This window comes from Aplidium turbinatum, chromosome 2 (assembly GCF_918807975.1).
Source record: "Aplidium turbinatum chromosome 2, kaAplTurb1.1, whole genome shotgun sequence".
Taxonomy (NCBI): Eukaryota; Metazoa; Chordata; class Ascidiacea; order Aplousobranchia; family Polyclinidae; genus Aplidium; species Aplidium turbinatum.
The window spans coordinates 30,765,387-30,786,795 of NC_137473.1; the positions used below are offsets into that span (position 1 = coordinate 30,765,387).

The 21,409-nt window shown below is 38.5% G+C and overlaps 1 protein-coding gene across 1 annotated transcript in view; it reads left to right on the forward strand.

The window, feature by feature from the left end:
* Positions 1 to 2,845: 2,845 nt before the first annotated feature.
* The window catches only part of LOC145765295 (ATPase family AAA domain-containing protein 2-like), a 74,150-nt gene continuing 55,586 nt past the window's right edge, over positions 2,846 to 21,409 (forward strand). The window contains exons 1-4 of the mRNA XM_082577097.1: positions 2,846 to 2,936; positions 18,260 to 18,363; positions 20,366 to 20,470; positions 21,114 to 21,220. Coding sequence (XP_082433223.1) covers positions 2,904 to 2,936; positions 18,260 to 18,363; positions 20,366 to 20,470; positions 21,114 to 21,220 — 349 coding nt within the window. The 5' untranslated portion in view covers positions 2,846 to 2,903. The remainder of the gene's footprint in view (positions 2,937 to 18,259; positions 18,364 to 20,365; positions 20,471 to 21,113; positions 21,221 to 21,409) is intronic.

Sequence of the window (21,409 nt, forward strand, 5' to 3'; positions counted from 1 at the left end):
ATTTCTTTCCAAATGAACGCTCGTTTTGTTGTTGATATCAGGGTTGCCAGATGGCCTTTTTTTAGGCCAAATTCCAGAAAACTGGCCTTTTTAAATTGCAGTTGGCCTAAAAAAATTGATGCAAATAAGGCCAGAAAATCTGGCCTTATTTGGCCCTTTTTATGGCTGCAAGTTTTCACCAGTTTAGAAAGTATTATTTTAAGGAAATTCAATTGTAATATAAAAGTATCACTTATCATCACTTAGAGCCTAGCTTATATTCGTTTTAATTTTAATTCGTGAGTAGAGACATAAGTAGAGAGTAGAGAATGTGTTAGCAGTGAACAGGGCGGTTTTATTAAGTTGCACCTGCCGTAAACCGTAAAGTATACACTTGCCTTGTTTGTTAATGTAATGTGTTTGCATTCCACTTGTGCAATCTTGTCGTATTTTGTTTGCTGCTAAATAATTTCAGAACCGAGTATTAGTTTTAGTTCTCATGACATCTTAAACGTATTGATTTCGTACTGGGTTGGTCTGTGAATAAGTTTATTATAAAAGCCTACGACAACACATTTCACTGATTGTTGAACACTCCACGTTTACTTCTGATCCGGTTTGCAATACGCAAAATGCTACAGAACGACAGGGAATCTTTGCATTCGTTTATTTTTGATTTTTTAGGTTCGTGGTTTTAAACTTCTATACATCAAATAAGTTTTGATGTGAGTGAAGGCTATATTTTATATTGCTATTGCGAAATTGAATTTAGACATTCTATAGTTGATACAAACAGTGTTTTATTTTAATAATTCTTCTGTAGTCATGTATAGCACTGAAAATAGTTTCCAATCCTGTAGTTGTAGACATCCGTGATTCCCTGGTACATATACTCAATAAGACAAATTCATGCTTATTGCTTAGCTAGATGTTCCGAATAGCACTGTTCATGAATTGAAGTAATAATGGTTTCTAGTTTATCTGCTACTACAGTAATTTTTCATTAATCAAATTATGCAAACGAACCGGTCATTATGCTCTGACAGTGCTAAATTATTATCTGTCACATTTGATTGTAAAATGGCATTTTCAAAAAATTATTTCAATTAAGTTGTTAGCGTTTATTTAGCCTTAGAAGTAAATAAAAAATTTGGCCTTTTTTTGGCCTTATTTTATAATGGATTTGGCCTTATTATAGCTTGAGTATCTGGCAACCCTGGTTGATATTAACACTATCTGTAGCGATACGGGGCTGTATGAGGACGACCCACTCTAGTAGTGAAATATTTCTCGGAAGGAAATGTGAAATTTCTTGACTTTTAGTTTTTGGTCTTTGTGAATTTTCTAAACCTACGCTGGTAATTTTTCTACTTTCCTCCCTTCACAATTTTTCGAGCAATGCTTTATGCTAGATACATATAATTTAGGCTGTGGCTATATTTACACTATATAGTGTAAGAATAGCCTCAACAGTGTTGCCAGATAAGGAATTCTGCCCTAATTTGAGCAAAGTTGAAAGCTGTTGAAAACAAAAACTTGTATTTGGAAATCTTTTTAGTCCTGTTCAAAGATCAAAACCCTAAACTTATTCCTAACTCCAGCCCTTACCTTAACCCTTCCTAACTTTAATCTAACTCTGGCAACACCTCATTGTGTAAAAATAGCCACTTCCTATAAAATTTAATGAAAGTGCAATATAAATGTTAGTGCAATTACTTTGAAATGTAAAAAACGCCCAAAAATGCCTTATATTTATGAGCGAAAGTAATTTTTTGTTTAGTTTAGCATTACTTTGTGTTATAATTTTCGGAAAAGTAGAATAAAACCTGATTTTCTGACGTCTTTTCATCTCAAACACTTTATTTCAATAAATTTGTTGGGTAAAACTTTAATTTCTATACGCACAATACACATGCCCTATTATCTTGTAAAATATTTTGGCGCTGTGATTTTCATATCTCCCGTTATTAGCAATTAATTAGCATGGGAGCAAATAGGATGAACTACTTCATTGACAGAACTTTCCTAGGTACTGGCATAGGCGTCGAAATTGGGTGGGCCGGGTGGGCGGCACCCACCCTACCGTGAAATGAGGGTGGGAAAAATATGTTTCGCCCACCCTGTTTTCATTACACTTATGAAGTGTTTGTTACAATTGTTTCCGTTTTTGTTAAACGCTGAATTATCCAACCAACTGCAGCGCAACTTCTTGTTTTACGCTATGGTATGTCTCTCGCTAGGTATCCGACAGAACAAAGCAATTCCGCAACAACGTTGCGTTGAAAAAAAAGGATTTAGGCACAATTTGATATTAAGCCAATACGCTGTAAAACCGCCGCACAGTCAGCAGTCACCTGTCCAAACATTTTGCGGCAAATCAGAAGACACCACTTTAAAGATAACAGGTCACGAGTCATGCGCTGTTTAAAACATAAAATAAGTTTACTTAGTTTAGCAGCGCTCATAAGATCGCAAGGCGCAAGAAAGCAAACATCAAACCTATTAAAGCTTAATTGCTGCAGCGACGCTAAATGCAGTCTTTGTGAGAAAGACTAACCATTGCGAATTTGCAAACATACACATTCAACGAAATCTGTTTGAAAACTCTCGCCCACCCAGAATTTCTCTCTTCTAAGAAAAAATTGACGCCTATGGGTACTGGTATTGATAAATTGCATAAAAAATCTTATACCGTACCTCATGTCATTTATTTGTTTTTCTTGTCTTATTTTTACAATTAAATGAAGCAATAATTTTTTTAATCTTATGTAGTTTAAAGTAATCGCAAACTTATGTCTGATGACAAGACTTTACAATTTTCCTCCAATACTTCCATTTTTCGACAACGACGGGTTGTGAAGTACGCTGAATCCAATGATGATTCTAATGATGAAACTAAAAACCTTTCAATCAAGCGGCGAAGAATGGAAAGTGATTCAAGATATTCTGAAATTGAGGTATGTACTGACTACTGACAGTCAGACATGTTTTAAAAATCAAGGATGTACACTGTGCAGTAGCTGGTGCACTTTCATAATTCGCCCTGTTGGTCAACTGGATAATGACAATATCGTACGTCACACATGTTGGAATGGACTATTATAAAGGAGGAAGTATGGGGTGGTAATGCACTGAAAAGCACCTGAAGGGAATTGTCTCCCATTTATTCATTTGTTGTTCAACTTTAACAAATTTGCTATCGTTGGAAAGCACAAACATAGATCTAACCAACTAAGTTAATACCAAGTCCCAAAATAGTACTAGCTCCATCTGGTGGCCACCTAAACTTGACCAAATTCAAACCATTATCAAAAGTTTACTTTAAATGATAAAAACATTAAACGACAGCCAATTAAAAGAACATGTTTTACTGTGTACTGTGTTACTAACCCTAAACCCTGTGCATTTCCACCTCGTACTTCCTCCTTTATAATAGTCCATTCTAACGTGTGTGACGTATGATGACATGATCGTCCAGTTGACCAACAGTGCGAATTGTGAAAGAGCACCCAGTACCCTATATTGCACTTTTTACTTTCTGACAAACTTTACGCCTCCAATCATCTTATTCTAGTTTTCTTAAATTTTTGCACTCATGATCATCTTTTCGTAACATATTCTGTGATCTGCAATATGTACTTTGAACTGAGCAGTCTGATACTATTCAGAAATGCAAATTCCTCAACGTTGTTACAAATTACCGCACAGACTTTTTAGTACCAAAATCAAATTTGTTGCAAGCACCATTTGCTTGAAGACATCACCTGAATATAAACAAAAAAGTGTAATTTTGTATTATTTGACCTCTAATCAAAAACAATCAGTTAAGTCTTTCACTCTAAGTGCTTTCCAGCTTAAAAATCCGGGGCACACCTGTCAATCTTATGTTAGTAAACATTGTAATTCAATAGTTCTAAATATATTTTAGTTTGCTTTTATTCATTTATATATATATTCAAACCGATATGATGGGCGTCAGACTAGGATGTATCCTATCCCCAGACCTTTTCAATGTTTACAGTGAGGTGATTTTGAGACACATCGAAGATATGAGTTTTTTGGTAAGGGTTTGGGGACAGAACATAACAAACTTGAGATACGCTGATGATCGGCCACCCCCACTAGTGGGGAACACACCGACGATGGATTATGATGATGATGATGCAGTCCTGATAGCAGAATATGCAACCAATCTACAGAATTTACTAAATTCTGTTAATGTCAATTCTATGTCGATGAAAGTACAGCAATGGGTTTAGAGTTAAATTCAAGAAAAACAGAATGTATGACTAACTAACTGTATCAAAAACGAAAACTTATCCAAAATGCAACCTTACACTCAACACATTATAACGTATGATGGCAAAAGTGACTCTGAAATTACAAAGAGATTCGCTATAGCAAAAGACACTTTTAGTAAAATGAGCACAGTCTTCAAAAATCACAACATAGCAATAAAAACCAAAATTAAAGTTTTAAAATCATTTGTAGAATCAAGTATAACCTACGTATGCGAATGCTGAACAATAAGTAATGAAGTGATGCTACTCCGGCTTGAAGTGATGCTGCAGTTCCTGCAGTATAATCATGAACATAGGCGTCGAAATAGGGTGGGCAGGGTGGGCGGCGCCCACCCGGCCGTGAAACGAGAGTGGGAAAAATATGTTTCGCCCACCCTGTTTTCATGACACTTATGAAGTGCTCGTTACAATTATTTCCGCTTTTGTTATACGCTGAATTATCCAACCAACTGCCGCGCAACTTCTTGTTTTACGTTATGTCTCTCGCTAGGTATCCGACAGAATAAAGCAATTCCGCAACACTGCGTTGAAAAAAAGGCGTTAGGCCTACTCACTGCATTGTTGTTGCTACGGCAACTGCCACACGCTGGCAATTCCTGGTGAGAGAAAGCCACGTTTGATCTTTTCTCCGAATGGTCTCACTTTCATTACGTCACAATCAAACTTCAATTCTGGGTCAGCGTAAGGGAATATGAATATGACATCTGAACATGACAATAAAATAACCGATACAAGTTCAGTGATGACACGACAACCTCATCCTCCGATACAACATCTGATCATTCCGATTCTGACAGCTAGTTCTTTATCAAACATACTTTGTGTTGCTCGCAGTATCCCAATTGTGCCGAAATTATGTTGGTGTATACGTAAATCGAGGCAATCTTCTCGCAGGGAGCTATTAATTTGTTACCGGTACTTGGTTGAGCAATTAACGTTATATTATGATAATTCAACGTCGCTAAATATCGAATTAATGTAAAACAAACGTAAATTTCTTATTGAGCATTGTTGTTACGCAATATAACTCGCTGGGAAAATTAAATCGATTTGTGCTGACTCGAACGTTGAATCAACTTAAAATTAACTTTTCTCCCCCCGTGAGTTATTTAACGTGAATTACCGTAACAGCGTGCGTATCGCGTTGCTCGCTTTATCGCTACTTTTAGTATTACTGTATTAGAAAAGATGTATATACTATCCAGAATACAAACCAACATGGAAATTCTACAAACAGTTAAATCAAGAAAATTGAAATGTTTTGGTCACATGATTTGCAATAATTCTATTCAAAGACAACTGCTAGAAGGAAAAATGAACGGCAAACGAAATAGCGGCAGAACACCAAGAATTTGGACTAATGATATTAAAGACTGGTTAGGACTTAATTACAAAACTGCAGTAAAAAAATCTCACAACAGAGAAACTTGGCCTCTCATTGCCTCCTACCCTCGACGAGAGGAACTTAATGAATAATGATGATGAATTGATGATGGTATTATTACATCACAACAAATCAAACAGTGCGGTCGTGATAGACTACTCTAGTATATTTTTCGCTTCTCGTTTTACATGTTTTGGTAGGGGTTTACAGTTGGTTCGTCCCTCTAAGTTGTTTACAGAGACTTAAATTTAGAGAGCTTGTAACATAAGTTTCCCTATCCTTTCTAAGACTTCTTTTAACACACAATTTTTGAAGTTGATTTGATTTTCTTATTGAAGGATTCAAAATAGTCTTTCACAAATACCAAGCAGTAACACCAAAAGATTTTAGCCATCCGGACGGCAAATAACAGAAAACTGGAATGATTGAAAGTAAAGTGAACAGTGCTGGCTCTACCTTTGAGAAGGCGCCTTCCCGCAGGTAAAGCGCTAACAAATCAGATGACGCGTGCGTAGAAACAATAAACAAATGAGCCTCTGGAACATTGCGGCCCCTAATTATTGCACATAATTACAAGCGATTAAAGAAGAGGTTCATTGCCAGGCCTACACATAAATATTTACTAACATGTACCGTACATTATTACTTGCCTGCTGCAGCAGGCTGGAGAGAACAATTAGAAGTAAGCTATACATATACCTTGAGTCGATACAAGTACATTGAGTAAGTATACATATACATTGAATCGAACACTAATCACACAGGATTTAACACAATAACGCAAAGTGATGAGTTGCCGGACAACGTCGACTATGAAGTTTAGTTACACAAACTGGCGCAAATGCAAGGAATAACATGAAGCTCGAATAACACTCGACATAAATTGGCGTGATGCGCACAGATAAGAAAAAAAAAAAAAAAGCAAGGCGTCGCAAATGGTACACAAATTGATGTGATACGTAAGAGAACCGCTACACAGGGCATCACGTATGTTAAACATACGAAAGGTACAAAGCATATAGAGTTAGCAGACGTATTAAATTACGTTGGGAGCAGGGTTGTCCACCACCCACCGATCGAGTAAACTACCTAAATAACAAGGATCCCGAGTACCTTACCGAACTGTGGGATGAGCAGGTCAAGGGGCTTCGGTTTAAGGGCTACAGTAAAGTACACAGTTACGGTTCAAAGTTACGGCCCAAGTTACGGCCTAAGGTTACGGCCCAAGGTTACGAGCCCAGTTACGGCCCAAGTTACGGCATCTCAACTGGGGCAATGCACGAGATGTCTCTTAAGACCAATTTCACTTTGGTTTCACCTGTATGTTCATCACAGTGAGAGATGACAATTTTAGCCCTTCTTACAATAGGCTTACCATTCCTCATTTGAGGAATGACTTCCTCTACTCTACCCATTTGATAATTACCTCTTTTTGCAATATCTTCTGGAGATCCCAACACAACTAATTGGCCAGGTTTTAAGTTTTCGCGTAATTTAATCCATTTTTTTCTGCCTTGCAGCCATGGTAAGTAGAATTCTACCCATTTGTCCCAAAATTGTTTGGACAAGGATACGTTGAAGCGATAGTCCCTTCTGAGGTGATCTCGCTCAGCGGGTTGACCTAATACGGAGAGTGGAGAAAAAAATGGGGTTAAAAGAGTTGCAGGTGTGATAGCAGTGAAATCTTTGGGGTCATCACTGATTGGGATCAAAGGGCGTTCATTAACGATGCGGACAGCATTACTTATGTAAGTAATTAGTTCGATAAGGTTTGGTTTACGTGAGTTCGTATCCAAGATGTGATATAGCACATTCTTGATTTGTTTTACCATTGATTCCCAAGCACCACCTTGGGCTGGAGCATAAGGTGGAATAAAAACCCAGTCAATCCCTTCCTTTCTCAAGGAGTTTTGAAATGGTTTGGACTGGAGGGTTTCAGGTAAACTTTTTTGGGCAGCTTGGAAGGTACTCCCATTGTCGGAGTAAACTGTCTTAACCGGCCCACGTAAATCACAAAACCTTGAGAATGCAAGTAAAAGATCATTGAGCGCCAGTGAAGTGACTAATTCTACGTGAACCGCTCTAGAGGCCATACATGTAAAGAGGAGACCCCAAGCTTTCTTGTGACTTCTTCCCTCTGCGTAAAGCAAAGGGCCAAAATAATCGATGCCGCAATTGAAAAAGGGCTTGTTGTTAGCCGTGATACGAGATTGCGGCAAGTCAGACATAAGTTGTCTAATGGGTTGTGCCTTATTTATAGCACACACAGCGCAGTCATGTAAGTATTTCCGCACAGCAGCATTGCCATTGGCTATCCAGAATCTTTGTCTGGAGGAAAGTAATGTGTGTTGAGAACCACTGTGCGAATTTCGGTTATGGTAAAATAGCACGACAAGTCTTGTTAACGTATGCCTGGAGGGCAGGATCAAGGGATGTTTTGTCTCCAATGAGATGGCAGGGGATTTGCTTAAGCGGCCCTCGATGCGGAGTCCCCCTAAGTTGTCCACGCAGGGTCTGTATTTCTTTAAAAGGGTAATTTCTTTCAGGTTTGCTTGTTTATTAGTAGCGGCATTCGCAATGCAGTGCTTTAATACATGTTGAAAGGATTCTGGAGATTCCTCCTTGGTCTGTTGTATTACATCACCGTACACCGATTTCTGAACATACCGTACAATGTTATTAAGTGCGTTGTCAAGATAAGGGGCGTTCAACTTTGGTATGGCAAATTCACTCTTCAAGGCCTTAGCGCGAACATACTCAACAAAGGCAGTAAGGTAAGAGGTTCTTTTTTGTAACAGATATAGCGTTGGTGCGCTCTCTATGAGCCGATCTAAACCTCCACCATGCGGCGCATTTGATAGATCTGCTTTAATGGCATGGACTGCAGTAGTCTCTTGTCCGGGTGTCAGTTTACCCGCCTGTTGAAGGAAAAGTGGGCCGTTTAGCCAAAGCGACCACAACTCTTTTTTCAGCACAAGATTTGGGCGAGAGCCTACGTCCGCCGCGTTCATGTTGCTTGGGCAGTATCGCCAGTCACAGGCTTTGGACCATAGCAAGATCTTATCGATCCTTCTTACAATAAATTTAGCGAGTCGCAAGTCAGGATTTTTTATCCATTGCAGAACAGTACGAGAGTCACACCAAAAATGTTTCTCACAATTTAAAGATCCTAAAGCCTCATCTGCTTGCTTAACAAGTTCCAGCGTGTTTACCGCTGCCACTAACTCCTTTCTGGCGATAGGCCAGGAGAACTGATTTTTTAGCACAATTGTGCATTTTCCGAGTACAAACGAGACACTCGGCATATCATTCACGACTCTGCGTAAATATACCATGGACGAGAATGCTTGATTAGAAGCGTCGCAAAACCCGTGCAACTGATACGTCACAACGTCAATTGGGCCTGGCGTTATGCCATCCACAAAGTACCACCTCGGTAACGAAAATTCTTTCAAGAGCGACAAGGACTGGAGCCAAACGGTCCAATCCTTAACAACACTATCAGGGATCTCATCGTCCCAATCCAATTTATCGATGGCTAGTTGTTGAAGGATCAAACGTGCCTTTACAAAAAATGGGGCACAAAACCCAAGTGGGTCGAAGTTTTGTCCCAGCTGACTTAGCGTAGTTCTACGTGTGTACTTAACCAGGGGCTCTAGAGAGCATTTAATGAGTAACTCATCAGACTCTGTTTGCCACACACAGCCCAAAGTCTTGGCAGACGGTAAATACGTCCCGTCCGCATGTAAATCAAGGTCACGGATAGCAGGCGCCAGGGACTCACTGGTCAGTCCAGCTAAAATATCCATAGCGCTTCTGTTAGCACTCCACTTTACTAGTTTAAAGCCACGACTATGAAATAATTCTATTGATTCATCTGCGATTTTCTTTGCGTCTTCCAAGCAATTAACTGAAAAGATAAAGTCATCCATGTACATATTCTGCAGAACGTTACTTAAAGTCAACTTACATGCCTCATTGGAATTCTGCTCAGCCATCTTCTTGAAGGCTAAACAGGCTACATACGGGCTGCTTTTCACACCCCAAGGATGGACACAAAAACGAAATGGGACTAGTTTGCCGTTTTCTATGTCATCTTGGTCAAACCAGAGTATTCGAAAGAGATTCCTCTGCCTCGCAGGCAGTCTTATCTGAAAGAAACATTTTGTAACATCGGCCATCAAGGCAAATTTCCCTAACCTGAACCTAGTTAGCACATGTAGCAACGGATTCAAAAGATCCGGGCCAGACATAATTACGTCATTTACACACACGCCGTTAAATTCGGACTTGCCATCATATACAATGCGCTTCTTAGATTGTGAAGTGACAAAATATGGCAGATACCATGTACAACCCGTAGCGTGAGTTGCACTCAAGTCGTCATCGATACGCTCGATATAGCCATTCGACTGCAAGTCTTTCATCGTATCGGTTAGATATTCACAAAGGTCGGGTTGTTTCAAAGCCTTTTTCCGAAGTGCCGCAGCCCTGTCTACCGCCAGCTTATAATTGTTTGGTAAGTTGATGTTACTCATCAAAGGGACGGGGATTTCAAATTGTTCCCCTTCTAACTTAATATTTGGTTCGACTTGTTGAGTTGCAATCACATCATTACGAGATAACTGAGGTAATTCGTCATTTATCGAGATTTCCCTAACCACCTCTTTCAGGTCATTAATTTCCTGATTTTTAGTTTTAACTTCAGATTTGAGGTAAGATATCACATCACATTCTAAAGCCAGACTGGTTTTACCAACTTTTGTAACGCTCGCCTCTATGGGTGATCTCCCACCACAGGCCAGCCAACCAAGAGGAGTAAGAATTGCGTGTGGGTCAGTAACATTTCCTCCTGGGCGCTCCTCGTGGACCAACATGAGATGAGCATTGTCGTTACCTATAAGTACGTCGACCGTATCCATTTTGTCTAAGGAAAAAATCTCTACATCATCAAAATTCCGATAGTCACTCACGTTCTGTCTGTGTGGCAGTGCGTGAACATCATCACCCCAAGGGGGGTTGACTACTGATGTAATGCTGTTAAACAATTCTCCAGTGCTTAATGACTGGATGCTAAACTCTACTAAATCAGCATTGGTTGCTTTCTTCCCAATCATTGTATCCATATTAAACGATACATTGTCGAAAGGAGATAAACCCAGGTCTCGGACTAATTTACTTGACACAAAGGTTAGTTGAGATCCTGGGTCATGTTGACAGTAAACTAACTTCGACTGTCCGTTGATAGGATTGACAATCCGGGCGGCAGTCACACGATTCCAGGCCGCCTTGACATTCCGGATACAGACGCTACGTACCTCTAAGTTGTTGCTGCGTCCAGGTGCCTGATTTCTATTGCCGTTGTAGTGTACTTTTGTAGAAGAATTACCCTGAGGTACCAACTTATAAAGTTGATGTAAGAGGAAATGATGCTTTTCAACTCGATCATCTCTGCATTCACGACAAGTATTACGGTAGGTACAGTCATCAACAATATGGTTACTACTCAAGCAATTCAAACATCTTTTAGCCTTAATGATCAGGTTTTTTCGTTCTACAAGAGACATGTTTAAGAATCTAGTACATTGTGATAAACGGTGATGTTCTTCAGCACCATTCACCGAACAACAAAGACAAGGGCGTGTTGTAGAGGAATATTTACTGTTACTAAATACCTTTGCTGAAGTATGGGCATGCAGATGATTTCTTGTACGTCATTTTGGCTCCCGAAGGGTCAGAATCACCTAGCAACAATATGGCGAAGTCGGAAGATAGACATGTTTCTTCCCGTACTACAAAATCAAGTAAATTGTGAAACTCAGGTTCGTTAGTACTGCCATGTTGCTCAAACAGGAAGTCTAAAAATTTCGATTGTGTTGCCAGTGGCAGTCGTTTCGCTAAGTCTAATACAAACCGTCCTTCCAACTTGTTGCGTTGGTCATGTGCCTGAGCGTAAAGCAAACATTGTGATAATTGATCTTTGTAGTCTTTCCACATAGAAGCCGACACCGATTGCCACTTAGGTCCGTAACGATACTTCCTGACTTCCGGTTCCGCATAAAAGCCACCACGTACTCCAAAGCGTTGTGATAGCCGTTCTAGAGACATTTTAATCCTAGCCTCAGGAGGCAAACCTGGGGTATCAGAAACAAGATTAGCTATAGTTTGCGCAGCCGTTCCGACACACGCAGCTTGCAGTAAAGTTAGGCAAGATTCTTGGAAGGGGCAGCTTTTCATTAAAGCAGTGATGCGATTTTTGAAAAATATGAAGGGCATATTCTCCCCATTATAAGCAATCAAAGTAGCTCTATCGAGATAGGCCCTACAGTTTTGATATTGAAAAAATGAATCTTGTTGTGTACCATTAATTTCAGACTCCCTGGGTGGCCGAGAATCATAGATGTTAGAACGACCAGTACTTACGTGCCTTGGGATTACTTGTGGGTTGTGAGAATGGTTCATACCAAAGTTCTGAGTTCCTGTCGTCTGGCACCCATACGTGTCCCTAAAGTTAGACTTGGGCACATAAGGCTCCGGGGATCGGGAGACCGCTGGGGTTTCGTCAAGAAGTAAGGCTTCCCAGGTTAAATTATCGTTCCTATTTAAATTCGACTCGGTGGGGACATCTCTAGCGGCCCCAAAGCTTACATGTCTTTTAAATTCCGGGTACGTGGGGTCATCTCTAGCGGCCCCAAAGCTTCCACGTCTCTTAAATTCCGGATACGTGGGGTCATCAAAGGGAACGTTAGTATTCAGATTAGTGCTAGACTCGGGAAACGATCGGTGATCTTCACCCAAGCCAGTAGTGACATTTAATTTCATTTGCTGTTTCTTGAATTCAGACTCGGCACTTAAGTTTTGAATGGCTAGGTTAGATCTTATCTCTTCCTTTTTCAATTCATTCCTAGCTATCAGGGCATTAATTTCTCTTTGTTTATTAAATTCTATAAGGGCTTCAGAGTGCCCTGCATCGGGGTCAAAGTTTCGAGGCTGTAGTTTAAGTCGGGATTCGTAAGCAGCCAGATGAGATTGAGTTTCGATCTTAGCTTTAAGCCGAGTTGTCATGGGATGAGACCCCTTTTTATATGTGTAGTTAACTTCAGGAACTGTCTCATCACACTCTTTAGTCAAGTTAACGATCGGTGGGTGGGTGGCCCTCAACACATCACCATGATAACCAATTCCAACATTTAGGCCCTCAAAGATACAACTAGATATGGGCGACGAAGACATTCGCCTAACAATTACTGGTTAAAGAATTACAGTACAATACTACAATTAATTACCGGCTAAGAAATACAATATAATACAACACTACGATTAATTACTCAATTGAGAAAAGTTCGGAACTACCTTGCATGCCAAGAGTTCGTTTGTTTGGCTGTTCTTTGTTTCTTCTGAAGCTTCTTTATTTATTCCCTTTATGATTGAATTCTTTCACATTAGATTTCTTTTCTTCTTTCTTCTGATGTTGCAAAGTTAGATTAATTTGATGGTCTTTGAACTACTATTTTTAATTTGGTTCGTCCCTCTAAGTTGTTTACAGAGACTTAAATTTAGAGAGCTTGTAACATAAGTTTCCCTATCCTTTCTAAGACTTCTTTTAACACACAATTTTTGAAGTTGATTTGATTTTCTTATTGAAGGATTAAAAATAGTCTTTCACAAATACCAAGCAGTAACACCAAAAGATTTTAGCCATCCGGACGGCAAATAACAGAAAACTGGAATGATTGAAAGTAAAGTGAACAGTGCTGGCTCTACCTTTGAGAAGGCGCCTTCCCGCAGGTAAAGCGCTAACAAATCAGATGACGCGTGCGTAGAAACAAAAAACAAATGAGCCTCTGGAACAACAGTTACGAGTTAGGGCTGTAATAGTTAAAATATTGAACAAAATTGAAATAAATAGGCTATCGATATTGAAAAGATATCGTATCGAAAATTCGATATATCGCCCAACACTAAAACCAGCTTCCAAAAGGCGTCGAGATGATAACGCTGAAGAAGCCACGTCCAGCACGAATGAACGTAGAGATGACATTGATGAAGAAAGCAGTGCTTCAAGGATGGACAGTGGTGAAGTCAATGTCTCAGGCAATGTACCGGTAGTTGTAGAAGACAGCATGAACCATTGAGCCATGGATCTCTACCTGCTCCATTTGACGTTAGCATGATGCCGGATCAGCTTACGGCTCGAGAAGGTCGCGTGTTGCAAAGGAAGCTTTTTTCCGAATTCCAGTGGATGCGTCTTAACCCTGATGGTACTTGTTACTGTAGCTGCTGTTTGTGGGCCTCGGAAAACAATCGGTTATCTGCCGCAGACCAACGGTACAGTCAGCAGTCACCTGTCCAAACATTTTGCGGTAAATCCGAAGGTGCCACTTTAAAGATAACAGGTCATGCGTCACGCGCTTTTTAGGTCGCAAAGGAAAACATAAAAGAAGTTTTTTTAGTTTAGCAGCGCTCACAAGATCGCAAGGCGCAAGAAAGCAAACATCAAACTTATTAAAGCTTAATTGCTGCACAGTCTTTGTGAGAAAGACTAACCATTGCGAATTTGCGAACATATAATACACATTCAATGAAATCTGTTTGAAAACTCTCGCCCACCCAGAATTCCTCTGTACTAAGAAAAAATCGACGCCTATGGTCATGAAGATAAAGTACTGATTATTAAATTGCATGATGAAGGAACCATGGTAACCATTTTTTATTAAAATGGCAAAAGCAAAACTTGGCTAAAAATTGCAAATTGTAGGTTTGCAATTGAATAGGGGAGTTCAAGAAGGGCCCAAATTCCCACAAAGGTGTTTTTGAGATAAGTGCGTTTTAGTTATTTTGGTCATTTCTTTTGCGGTGGAATTTTGATAATGATAATATGAATAGATGCATAATTAAAAGGACTATACCTGAAAGTGTCACTTGGTGAAGATTCTGTGGAGTAAATCGGGCAGTGCAATTAAGCGTGAGTAAATTGGGCAGCCGGCATGGGACTACAGTATTTAATTTGAGAAGTTTAACTTGAAAAAAAAATCAAGACAATGGATGTAATAAAATGAAGCAAAATTTTGAGCAAAACACTCTTACGCGAAACAATAGTTCATATATCTTGAGCAAGCACTTTATAGGTGATGCAAGCTCGCTCATTTTGCTCTCATGATGCTTTCTGCATTGTAACATTTTCCTGCATTTAATATTTTTTCAAGCGAAAGTTTATGAAACCAAATCGTTGCAATTTGGAAATGATATTATAATAATCATAGTTATATATATATATATATAATAATCGTGTTTTTATTTGTGAGTAAATCGGGCAGTGAATCAATGAATGAAGGCAAAAGATTTTCTGTCAAAATGAAACAAAATTTTGTGTTAAACACTTTTCAACATTAAAACACCTTAAAACATGGAAAAATAACTTTAGGCCTATTCACTATATGCATACTTGCAAGTTGCAAGGTCGGATTAATGCAAAGTACCGTACCTGCACATCATTATGTCCTGTTGAAATCCTACCCCCTCCCTGAAAATACTTGCTGAATCTGCCCCTCTGTATTTTTTTTCAGTAGTCTTACTTTTGTGTTATGGTATTCTAAAGTGGGTTATGCGTTTTTTGTATAGGAATGTGGTCTCACACAAAAACCTGATCTCAGAACAGAATGTGTTTGGCTTTGATTTTGTTTTTTGTGTATGTTCAATTGTTCAGTATTGAGTTGAGTAAACCTTACCCTTCATTACAAACATTCTGGATTAGTAAACTGTTGTCAATTAACCATCACAAGACTCACAATTATGTAATGAATAGTGGTTTTCGGTCCTGGTTTCTTTATCACACTAAACTCATTTCTTGCACTTTAAATTGGAAAGTAGTGGCTGGAAGAATTGTAGTGCCTCTTCCCTACTACTGCAGTCACTACTCCGACAAAAATGTAGCGGTGCTACTGCCCCCAAGAAAGTCGCCAATTGTTTAAATCAAATCTTAATGTAGTATATATTTGGATTTTCGACACATATATATACATATTATGCAATATGCATTCTTCACTCCTATTTTAAGTACAGTAATTGTTGTTAAATAAATAACTTAACGTGTGATGTGAAAAGTTATGACTAACATGAGTCCATGTCACACCATTTAGGAACCATTTGGTCTATTTGACTCTTATATAATAATTGACAGAACTTTAATAGTTTTTGAATTCGTCATAAACTAAAAATTGTCAACCTTTTACTTTCGTTTATTCCTTACCCACTTTGTCATGATATATTTAATTCCACTAAGTATGAAAGTTCAGTCGATTATCATGTGGCATCCTGTCTTTTCTGCTTTATAAATTTACAAAATATATACTGTAGTAAATTTAAGCTTGAATTTTATATTTTAAGTTTTTCAATAATTTAAAATTTAAACTGATAAACTCGCTTTTAAATCACGTGTGGTTAAGTTTTAATTTAGCAAATATAATCTTGCCTTAAAAAAGAACACATGATACCATATTGGGGTCTGCTACTATTTGGTGAGTCCGATTCGGTGAGTCTGATTCGGTGAGTTCCTAACTTCTAACCCCTAACTCTAACCCCTAACCCTAAAACGGCAATGATAATTAGGCTACGGTACCCAATAATTTAAAAAAAAAATTGAAAAAATCCCCCGTTAAGGGATCGGACTCACCGAATCGGACTAACCGAATCGGACTCACCAAATCGGACTCACCGAAACGGGCCATTCCGACCATATTGGTATGTTACTAAGAGAGAGATATAGGCCTACTGTACTAGTGGGGTCTGCTACTATTCGGCTAGTCCGATTTGGCTACAGTCTTTTTCGACAGACGACCTGCGAACATATGCAAGCATTTAAATGGTCAACTTCAATTACAACTAAGACATGCAACGCTGAAACCCAGGTTTATTCTAAACTGCCACTTAGGTTTTAAGTTCATCTTTTGTGTCAAACGCTATTTGGCAAACTGTCTTTTTTTCGTTGACACGTTTTCGCTGAGACTTTATTAACCTCTATTGTTAATCATGAAAAATGTTGCTTTGTTGTAAAACATTTATTTTGAACGAACCCAGACAACAAAATCCGTCATTTTTACATTGATTCAACGTCTGCAGACATTGAATCAATGTAAAAATGACGGATTTTGCCGTCTGGGAAGGCACTCAAAGGTAAACACTGGATAAAATGCAAAAGAAACAATATTGTGGAATAAAATACAAAATTCTCTAAATAAACAGAAGAATCGGACATACATCTCTCTGTTATCATTTTTAATGTAAAAATTCCGTTTTGTGGTTCCTTTGTCTGGAACAAATCCAAACTGTGCTGTTGAAATTTCCGATTTTAGTTTTGGTCTCAATCTCATCATCATGATTCGGAGTAAGATCTTTGTTAGATCATTCACAAGGCTAATTGTTCTGTTGAGTGAGCATTCTGTTGCTCCGGTTTTCTTTGGTAAAGTTATGAATATGGAACGTACCATATCACTAGGGATGTTTCCGGTGTCATAAATATGATTTAAGATCTCAGTGGTTAGGTCTAAACCCCACTCATCTAAAGCTTCGATAATTTCAACTATAAAAGAAACAATATTGTGGAATAAAATACAAAATTCTCTAAATAAACAGAAGGCGTCGTTGGATTTAGAATTTTGTAATAGTTGAGGATTCTAATATATTCTAAGTTTGCATGCAGACGGCGACGCAGGATACATGTCAATTGTCAATTTTATCTGAGCAAACATTAATAGTTCAAAAATAAATTTAATTCGCTTTTTAGTTTTAAGATTTCAGTGATTAGGTCTACACCCCACTCATCTAAAGCTTCGATAATTTCAACTATAAAAGAATCGATATTGTGGAATAAAATACAACATTCTCTAAACAAGCAGAAGGCGTTATTGGATTTGGAATTTTGTAATAGTTGAGGATTCTAATGTATTCTAAGTTTGCATACAGACGGTGACGTCGGATACATGTCGATTGTCGATTTTATGTGAGCAAACATTTCAATTTAATAGTTCAAACAGTTTGCGCTAGATTTCATTTCAATTTATTTTTCTGTGTCGAAATGCAAAAGAAACGATATTGTGGAATAAAATACAATTCAAAACTGTAGCCGAAAAAGGAAATAGTCGAATTGGACTAGCCGAAACGGGACGCAACTTTCCAAAAGGTACCATTAAAAAATCCCCTAAGGCGAAACAAAAGAAAAACCCAAATCATAGTTAAATTAAGTCATTTGTTTTCCATCGGCTGACTTGGCGCAGAGGGTTAGGGCGGTAATAGGCCAGTCATTTCATTGACATGGGTTTGATTTCCACCACTGCTATTGCTCTTTTTTCTTCTGTAATTACCAAACAAACTTCAAAGGGGATTTTTTATGGTACCTTTTGGAAAGTTGCAAGCGGGCCATTCCGGTACTAGTGTACCGGGCTACCGGTAATATGCGCTATGGTTGCAATATAGTTCTGCATGATTGTTAAAGCAGGACTCTAGTTTGAAATGCTATTTAGAATATTTCAATATATATTATAGTATTAACATTTTTAATATTCAACAGCAAAACTTCTAACCTCATATATTTTTAAAGGAGACCTCCAGCCCACCACTCAATGGCAATAGTGATGTAGATCTTCCTTCTAAATCTTACAATGAAAATTCTACGCAAATGTGTAGCCCTTCAAGAAAATTGAGGTAATCACTGTCTTACACTCCATTCAGTCTGTTTGTATCAAGATTGTGGGATTGTTTATTAAGTTTTATGTAGTGAGAATTTGTTTCCAACACCACAACAATTGCAAGAGATTCACACCATAGCAAGATTCAGAAAAACGCAATTAGTGAAAAAATTCAATGAGAAGCGGAGGATGAACTATATCTGCGTTGTTCAGAAAATAACAGTAGCCACTAATTTAAAGGACAATCACAGTATTATCATTGCACTTTTTATTACAAAAATTTCTAATCGACTACCAACTATCTCAATCCAACAAAGTAATCCACAGGGTGTGCACTGTGCAGTGTAGCGGACGCGACAGTCAACACGAGCGCTCATATACAGCCGTCAATGAGGACGGCGACATTCCTGGGCATAACTGGCGAGGAATGACCGGGACACGAAGTCGTCTTCTCTGCTGCCTTGTTTATCGACTGAACTTAATAGAATAATGCTTGATCACAAGTAGAGTTCTTCAAGGCTGCGTTATTTATTAATTCGGCTTCTAACTTCCGAAGAACAGAATCCAAACACGCCAAAAATGAAAACACCGAACGACTAATAACTCCACCACCAAAACTTGGTTCAGCATACTGGCATACGACATTATTAACTTCATTACAAAGGAAAGAACTTTAACTTCGGAATGGAAGAACTTCGTTTTCACTTTCATTTACAATTGCATCTTGATTATGAAGTAGAATTCTACATATTACATCTGGAATCCTAGCTTCATAGTTACATTTTACAGGTTACATCCTACAGGGTCTGCTACTATTCGGTGAGTCCGATTCGGTGAGAACCTTTTTCGGAGAGTTCCCTATTCGATGAATTTTTAATTTTTTTTTTGAAAATTATCGGGTACCGTAGCCTATCATTGCCGCTTTTACATCATTTTAACGTCGCTAAACGTTGAAATAAGACCCTAACCCTTACCCCTACCCGTAACCCCTAACCCTTACCTCTAACATCTAACCCTCTAATCCCTACCCATAACCCTAACCCCAACCCTTAACCCCTAACCCTAAAACGGCAATGATAATTAGGCTACGGTACCCAATAATTTAAAAAAAAATCACCGAATAGGGCTCTCACTGAAAAAGGCTCTCACCGAATAGGGAACTCACCGAATCGGACTCACCGAAACGGGCCATTCCGCATCCTACAAGCCACATCCTTTATTACAACATCTATATCAGGGATCATAGTTTCAGTTTCTTAAAAAGAACTCTAGTTTTGATTAGAAAAGCGCAGCCACAAGCATCGCAAACTCTACACGCGACCATATAACGCAACACAACAGTAGATCTACGTGTCGATAAAGTGCAGTAGCAGTGCGATTCAGGCATAATGCAAAAATTGATTACAAGACTGCATTCTGAGAGCACGCGATATTTGTTAATTGGAGAGGAAGGTTCTAGAATTCGACTTGACGTCAGTGAAGTGACGCGCGTTGCGTCAGAGAAAATAGCTCTCGAGCGCCACATGCAGTATTGATTTTAGTTAATAGTTGTAAATGTTTTGAATTGAGCTCATAGTTCTTTGTTCATTTTTATTTTACTAAATTTGCTTGATGGTTAATGATGTCATGGTTCGAATGACTTCAACCCAAATGTAATTCCCACTATACCTGAATACTACTAGTTCTAGTATTGTTGAAATTGCGCTATTCATTTCAGTGCTCGTATAGGTATATCAAAATCAAATCTAGCAAAACTGACGCCACTGTTGTATACATTGCGTCCATTGTTCACCGTCATGCGTAGGTACTTCTTACAGCGTTTTCAATTTGTATTATATCATAATGTTAAATATCCAAATCGTTTTATAAGCTTCCTTATTAATTATTATTTCGTTGCTTAAGGGAAGCTCATGCTCCATCCGCTGGTGGTAACCCTTTAGTAGTAGAAAAGATGTAAATTTGAGATTTTATCTGTAATGATCATTTTCCATAATAATGACTTAACTGTTCATCAATAGCACTGATTGCGATGACTACCAGCAATTGCCAGTAAAACACAAAGAGCCAGAGGCTGGATCCAAAAGGAGAAAGAAAAAGAAAAGACATATAATTAGTCATAGACGGTTTGTATATTATGATACATTTTTATTAATACATTTATGGAGTCTCAACAAAATAGTGGTAATCCAGTTTTAATCGGGTGACGTCCCCGTTACCGATAGTGGCCGGATCCACATCCACGTGCCACAATCGCCTTCATACCCTGCCTCCACATTGACCTGTCTAAAGCAGGATCAACAAAGAAGTGTATTATTTAGCACTGATACCGTAGTTATAAAAGATTTTCATCGACATCATGTCCATATTTAATACTTGTATTGCACATGCAAAGTGTATGCAACATTGGTGTTGAGTTAACTTTGTAACATCATAGAATGCCATAAGTGTATCAACGACTCAACCTGGTTAAGTATTGCTTCGTATATTGCATCTCCACTTCAGTGCAGTTGTCAGCAATTTGAACACTTGTACGTCGGTTATGCATTTGGTGTTGCAGTTATGCAGTTACTGTATAAACTATAAAGAATAATAGTTTTGACATGTTTTGTGTACGTCTGGAATTACTTACAGTTATGATTTTATTGAGTACGAGTTCCAACAATTAGTCGTATTAGGTAGAGATTGGGAAGTGTGGTGCTGCGTCACCTGATTAATGCATTTTTCTTATTGCTGCTCATTATCTTTCTATTAATGCTTTACGTATAGGTCTCTTCGTTCTCTCGGACTGGAAGAAGAGGGCAGCTCTTGTGAGGATGAAGATGGAATTGGAGCTCTAGCCACTTCCTCCAAACGTCTCAGATCTTCATCTAGAGGTATGTACGTGTATTAGGGTGTTCCATTTCAAAAAAGTTTTTTTGTAATAGTGATTATGAGATGGGATTTTTGCTCAAACGAAGTATCCTTTTTAAATTTTTGACCAACTCCAATTTTTTGAGGTCCCATACCCCCCTTGAAATTTAGAGAAATACCCCCTCGGTAGACATAAAAGTCGAATGTTTGAA